Consider the following 7,453-nt stretch of genomic DNA (forward strand, 5'->3'; position numbering starts at 1 on the left):
TATTTATAGCCTATAGTGCTGTACAATGTAGATTGTGTTAAAGCAGCTTAACACAGAAGTTCTAGTAAATTGAAACTGTGTCAGTCCAATTTTCAGTTAAAGTTCAGTTCAGTGTGTTTTAAATTTTACTGCTGAACGTCCAAACACTGAAGAGCAAATCCATCCAGTTCCACAAGTCCCAACCAAGCAAGCCAGTGGTGACATGAATAATAAACTATGATTAAAATGCTGTACAAGATTATGCATAGCCTAATGTTTAATATATATATATATATATATATATATATATATATATATATATATATATATATATATATATATATATATATATATATATATATATATATAATGAAATAATGGAATATTATACTAAAGTGTTGTTACCTTTATGTCTTGAATGTGAAGCTTCATTCAAGATACATTTTTCACTTTTGACTTTGGTCTATCAGCGACGCATGAAAGGGTTTTTAAAGATTTTGACTGCAACAAAAGGTTCACACGGGGAGGGGGGGTGTGATATTATCATATTGAGGATAATCTAAACTACTAGAAAAGTATTTACTGCAAAGTGGTGGAATCTTCAAAAGAAACTTTTACTTTGCAGCTGTTTTAAATGTGCTATTAAGAGCGTTGAACCCGTTTGAAACCAAAATCCCTTATTATAATCCTTTTCTGCCCTCTTGAGGTTGAAAGATACACATGCAGTCCATTTCCTTCCAGTTATGTCTGACTTCTCGAGAAGTTGAGGTACACGTCAGAAAAGAACCTGTACTTGTGAGCGGACGTGTACAGTGACCTCAGCAGTTTGTGCGTATCAGCTGACATACATAAAGGCGAGAAGACATGGAACGCGGTAAGACTTGCCGAAAAGCCGCACTCTTTAAATGGGATGGAATCTATCGATTGTGTTACTCAATCTGACTTTATAATATAAATATATTTAAAACGACTGAATAGAATTAAACTCACTATCACCATTCTTGAAAAAAGAGTCATTGTAAGCTGCTACAGATTTTCTTTAGCGCGTGTTTTGCATTGCATTGGAATGCTAATCGACGTCTGGGTTGTTGGGGGTAATCAATAAAGCGCCATGAAATAATAATTTAAAAAATTAGAATCAATAGAAGCACAAAAGAAAAACGATTAAGCTTATGACAAATATAGGGGTGGTTATTCAGAAAATAAAAATCCATCAATTAAATAAATGAATGAATTAAAAGTATGATGGACAGAAACAAAACAAAAATGTATACAAATTTACACACATTTTAATTTTATATTTACTGTATATTAGCATGTACATATGTCAAATTGAAAATCCTAATAATGTTAAAGGAAGTTAACACATTCAAAATGTTTGAAAGGTGCCCAAAGTTTTTGACATCTGTCTGCTCATATGCAGGTTTCTCTCTTGCAGGACCATCTTCTAATCCTCGTAAACGACAGGTGCGATTTTCAGCACGTCATGACATCCTGCTCCTCCGTGAAGTGATAGCACAGAATCCTTTCACTTCTAAAGAGTCAGGCCGGATCTGGGCAAGGGTGGGTGAAATTATTACTGCAACACTGCAGGATGAAAGCTTTGAAGTGGATGGACGCAGATGCAGAGAGAGGACCATGCTGCTACTTGATTATTACAAAAAACAGGACTTTGCTAGTCTGCGCAGGTTAGAAGAGATCACATTATTTTATAAGCTGCAATAAGTTTTTTTTCTGCTGAAATGTAAAGTGTAATAAATAATAAATAAAAAAGAACAAAAATAGTTCTGGTTTAAGGACATAACAGAAAGCTCAATAGCTCAAATACTGCATAAAATGTTTTAAGAAAAAAGATTTAGGTTTATTATTAGTGAAATTTGTGGGTCACATTTCATTTCAAGGTTCTTAAAAATATCTCAAATAAATTAAATAAACACACATACTTTGTAAGTACTACCAAACAGCCAATATTTTAACAATAGGCAGGTAATAAGTCATTATTTAGGTGTGAAAATTGGTCCTTTCACTAAATTGTTACCAAATGGCTTATCGTCAAGTTGTTACAAAGCCCTGAGACCTATGTTCATCCTCTAAATACAAATGAAGATATTTTAGATGAAATCTGACAGTAGCCACATCCTTCATAGCAGAAGAAAATCCTTAAAAGAGTCCACATGCATTCAGTGGTTCAATCAGAGAATTCTCAAGCTATGAGAATACTTTTGTGCACACATAAAGCAAAACCCCGACCCCCTACCTAGGGAGGTGTTCCATCCATGGGGGCCTTGGAGAAGACCCAGGACACGGTGGATGGACTATGTCTCTTGGCTGGACTGGGAACACCTTGGGAACCCCCCCGGAGGAGCTGGCTGGAGGAAGAGCCTGGGGAGAGGAAAGTCTGGGGTTTTCTCCTGCTGTACCAATGACCCGGCCTTGGAAAGCATTGAAAATTAATGAATAAAGCCAAAATTACTATTTTATTTAACAGTTGATGTATATGCCAGAAATCCACATAGACAACATTCTGTGTTTGAAAACAAAGCATAGGCACGTATGAGGTATACATAAGCAGTATAGCATGCATAAAAAGCATAGTGCTCTTGTAAATACACACTCTGTACTTACACTTAGAAGAATTTTTTTTAAATAAAGTCATTATTTTTGTTTTATGTGTAAAGAAAAAAATTCTCATAGCTTCATGATAATCCAATTGATACACTGGAGGCATATGGTCTGTTTTGAGGATGTTTCTTTTGTATTTATTTGGACTGAATGAGCCGAGACCGTTGCTGTCTAAGTAGGATGAGGGAGCTGTCAGATTTCATCTAAAATATCCTCATTTGTTTTTTGAAGATGAATGAAGGTCTCAGAGGTTTGGGTGAGTCAATTGATAAAATTAATTTTTATATCTGGCTAAACTAACCTTTTAATAGGGCCTGATTTGTTGGTATGCAGGTTTGGTACGGAGCGTCTCTATGCACAAAAAGAAGACCTGTTGCATGAAGTGCTAGAGTTGGAGGCAGAGAAGAACCTTCTGACAAGTGGAGAAAGTAAATATCATGATGAAGAGCTCAGAAAGAGAGCACTGGAGGAATTATCATTGCCAGAGCCTGACAAAACAGCTTCGTTGTCAGTTACAACAGCTCCGACCACTGGTAAGAAATTCTTAGTTAAGAAATTATTATAAAAAATGGCCACACACTCACCACCCACTTAAAACTTAATATATCTATTCAACTACTTAGTGAGTAGTCCGAAAGACATCCCAGGGATAACTCAAAGCTTTGTAAATGAATAACAGAATTTGGTAGGAAACTCTAAAACAAATTAGTTGTCAATGTCGAAAGCGTAGAACAGCTGTAATATGGTAATAATATGGTAGTATATGGTAAAGGGTGGGGTGAGGTGGTGTCTGTTTCTACTATGCGTGCATTCGAATGGCTTAAATGCAGACCCAAATTCCCTATTCCTTCACAAACTAAGTATTTACTACAAGTAAGAGAAAATTTGTAGTATAACTATAAGTGGACTTGTACATATATAACTTGTGCACTTAAGGTTTGCTACTGTTACATTTAAAATCATACTTTTATATACTATTCCTTGTCTTACTAAACAAGGAAATATTGACTTTTCTTTGCTTCTGCACCCCTAAAAGAGCTAGGCTTTACTCTTACAATTCTACAATTAAAATTCTAAAAATCAGTGTCTGCACAAGTTAATTAATAGGATTTAAAACTTTGAGCATGTTGCATAATGGTTATTGCTTTTGTTGCATAAAAGTTGTGCTTTTAGTTTCATAGGTAAATACAATTAAACACAAACAGTTTTAAAGCAGGATAAAGCATCATATGAGCTCTATTCACATTGTATTGTGACACATAAAAAAATAAACAACAATCTCTAGATAATTTTAGGTGCTACTTTTAATTGTTTTTACTGCTTAAAAGTTTAAACAAGAATCTCTAGATCGATTCTGAGTGTTACTTTTACGGTTCCAAAACTCAATTACAATTCAAATCTGGTACTTTTTTACTTTTACTCAAGTATGGTTTGTCAAATGATTATACCTTTAATTGAGTTTAATTTTCACAGTGTTTATTCATTTTCACTCAACTTTTGAGTATTTTTACACCTCTGAACTCTAAAATGATGTGTGAGACTTCCTATTTTCTGCTGCATGTTCGCCTATAAATCTTTTATTTTTACATCCTAACAGACACATTAAAATAAGATTTTGGTTTGATCCTGGAAGCAGATGCAAGTGCAGTTGGTTGCTGACATACTTGTCTCCTTTTACAAACATGATGAAATTTACTTTTTGATTATTTTTAGCACTTTTACAATGTAGACTGCCAAAGATGAAGAATAGTGAATAATAAAACATTAAGTTTCAAATTATGGAAATATTCTAACCTATCAGGCATGAGAGTAGTGGTAGAATGCTGGTGTAGTATTAGTTAAATAAGGACCAATCCCAATTCTATTTTGTTAGGGATGCACCGATACCACTTTTTAAAAAACCGATAGGAGTATGAGTATTTTAATTTGCTTACTCGCCGATACTGAGTACCTATACTTCATAGATTTGGTTTCAATGAAAGTGCATTTCATTTGTTTGTTTTGTTTTCTTTTTTGCATGTAGTGTCTACACTAGAACACAAGAAACACAAAAATCTTAAACAGAAGGCTGTTCCGAGCCATAAATATACACAGATTGTTGATAACCCTGCAAATTCATAGACCTTGTCTATTAGCCATTACGCATGGACATTTAAAAATGAGTTATCCTTGCGCTGACATGTGTCCAGGACTTCACACATTACACAAAGTGTGTGCAGTGTACGTTACCTTATAGAGTCACTCTCTTGACATCGCATATCGGGGACGCATAAAACCCTGTTATGAGTGATTCTTTCATATTCATGAATCCTGCCGTTAATCCACGATTCCCTGCAAGTCAGTTTCAATCACCTATATTAGTTGCATTTAGTGCAAAACAGGCTTATCCACCCAACCACCCCACTGCAAAGCAAATAACAAACAGAGTGGGAGAAATGATTTGCCTTGATCTGATGCCCATCTCAGAAGTGGAGAATAAAGGTTTTCGCAAGCTTCTCAATGTGGTTGTACCTCGATACCAACTACCATCTCGTTGTTAAACCAATAAGCACGCTCTATTGTGTATGCGATGCAACTTCATTAATATGCATGATAGCTCGAAGACCTGATACAGTGTTCAGACGGCACAGAGATGACATGTTGTCTTGCTAAAACAAGCGTGCAGTGTCACTTTTATAATTTGCTGCAGTGAAGGTTTTGTTTTCATTTTCTCTCTAAGAGAGCGCAGCTGGACTCTTGTGTGGATTACAGTGCACACGATGCTCGACAACAATACTTGTCTAAGGCTACGTTCACACTGCAGGCAAATGTGGCACGAATTAGATTTTTTTCCCCCTCATGTGACTCAGGTGAAGACAGTGTGAACATCCCAAACCGCATGAAATCTGATCTTTTCAGGTCAGATCTGTGCCACTTTCATATGTAGTCTTAAATCAGATACAGATCTGATGTTTTGCAATGCGACCGCAGTGTGAACGGTCATGTTGGATTTCATGTGACTTTTACATCTTTGAGTGACATGCGTCATCTTTCTGTGCTGCAAACATAATCTACCCCTCAGCAGCACGGTAGAATTCCACACAGGGCGATTACAGTATCACAGAAAGTTGGTTATTCATATTAAAAAAGATGTTGAAGGCATAACTGGTGCTTGTTACCTAATCTGGTTACCAAATTGAGGCAAGAGTTGATCGCGAAGCCAAAAAGCTTTATGGGTGTTGCGATAGAGGATCCGTGTGCAAAGGAGGAAGAACTTTCTCTCCGAGAAAAAAAAGAAATGTTGACACAGAAACACCAACTGAGCCGAGGATCGAACCAGCGACCTTCTTGCTATGAGGCGAACGTGGTACCCACTGCGCCACTGCATCGCCTCTGGTGGTGAATTCCCAGAGAAGGGTTGCGGCTGAAAGGGCATCCACTGCGTAAAAACTTGCTGGATAAGTTGGCGGTTCATTCCGCTGTGGCGACCCCGGATTAATAAAGGGACTAAGCCGACAAGAAAGTGAATGAATGAATGAATGAATGAGTTCACTACACCGGTGATCAGAGCGCCACGCACCACGGTTGTCATGAATCACAAATGATCTGTATTTTTTAACACTGGAGGCTTATTTTAGGTCTCAAATGCCGAAATATACACCTTAGTAGTAGCAGAACAATCATTTACAGTTCATGAAATACACCACGGTTGTCTGTGAAATGGGTAATAATAATAATATAAGTATGATCTGACAAGGTGCTTACTCATGCAGCACACACGTGTGCATAATTAGACATTTTGTGTTCTCTGTAATGCACTTTTGCGCATGCGGGTCAGTTTAGGACCATGATCTGTTTACACTACAAATCTGATATAGGCCACATTTATAAGAGCAGTGTAACAGCCATGCAAAAAAAAATCAAATCTGAGAAAAAATCAGATTTGAGCACTAAGCCTTGCAGTGTGAACGTCGCCTAAGGAACATTTTTTTACCTGAGAGCTTTTCTAATCTGTAAATGATGAAATCTGGATTTGCTGCTCGTCTCCTCCTAATAAAGTTGCGGCTCTAGTTGGTGTTGATTGTCCTGTCTTGACCAGTGGTCTTTGTTTGTGTATTCAGATGGCAATGTTAGTTTGTATCGAACTAACTATTACACAGAGTGTAAACATGTTAGCACCACTATCAAACTTGCCATCGTGTAGGTTTTTCGGCGTATTTCGTGACAGGAATAAAAAGCCAAACAGCAGTTAAAGTCCACCATTTAATAATTTGTCAAATCATTCGATATCCATGTAAACACAGTCACTGTCTTTCTCCCCTGTGTGTGTGTGTGTGTTTGTTTTGCCTCTGTGAAAATCAGCGTGTGCCCAAACCGACACTCCCATTTTTATGCAAATTTTTACAGACCTTCCCTCTTTTGCTCCTCCGACACCCTAAACAGAGCTGGACACGCCCACTTTCCTGACTTTTTCCAAAATAGAGGTGTGAAAAAAACCTTGCTGAAACAGGGGGGTTTCATGGCCCTTTAAAGGTGAATGCGGATGTACAGGCTCTTCCAGAGGCACTTAAAATGTTGACTACATTGCAGTCTCAGTTGGCTCAGTGCTTCCAGGCTGTCTTTGATAACTCCTCAGGTCATTACTTTAAAGCCACCCTACTGGATCCCCGATTTAAGAACTTGCCCATGTCACTACTTTGTCACACTCAAATAAATGTTCAGATAGATCCAATTGCGAGTGAACAAAAAGTATTTATTTGACACAGTCAAACTCAAAAACAAGTGAAAGAAATGAGTGCGGTGCTAGGGCTAGGAGAACAGGGCAGGTATCAGGCAGGATAACAGGCTCTAGAAGAAACTCCTCACGGTCCTG

At 37.3% G+C, this 7,453-nt stretch overlaps 1 protein-coding gene across 3 annotated transcripts in view; it reads left to right on the top strand.

The window, feature by feature from the left end:
• Positions 1-820: 820 nt before the first annotated feature.
• si:dkey-45d16.4 overlaps positions 821-7,453 on the top strand; it is a 52,810-nt gene continuing 46,177 nt past the window's right edge. For 2 of the 3 annotated variants that reach the window (XM_073954050.1, XM_021477096.3), the window contains exons 1-3: positions 821-853; positions 1,403-1,667; positions 2,935-3,134. In XM_073954050.1, coding sequence (XP_073810151.1) covers positions 844-853; positions 1,403-1,667; positions 2,935-3,134 — 475 coding nt within the window. In that variant the 5' untranslated portion in view covers positions 821-843. The remainder of the gene's footprint in view (positions 854-1,402; positions 1,668-2,934; positions 3,135-7,453) is intronic. The other variant, XM_073954051.1, reaches the window with a different exon arrangement.

The sequence above is a fragment of the Danio rerio genome, chromosome 6 (assembly GCF_049306965.1).
Source record: "Danio rerio strain Tuebingen ecotype United States chromosome 6, GRCz12tu, whole genome shotgun sequence".
NCBI lineage: Eukaryota > Metazoa > Chordata > Actinopteri > Cypriniformes > Danionidae > Danio > Danio rerio.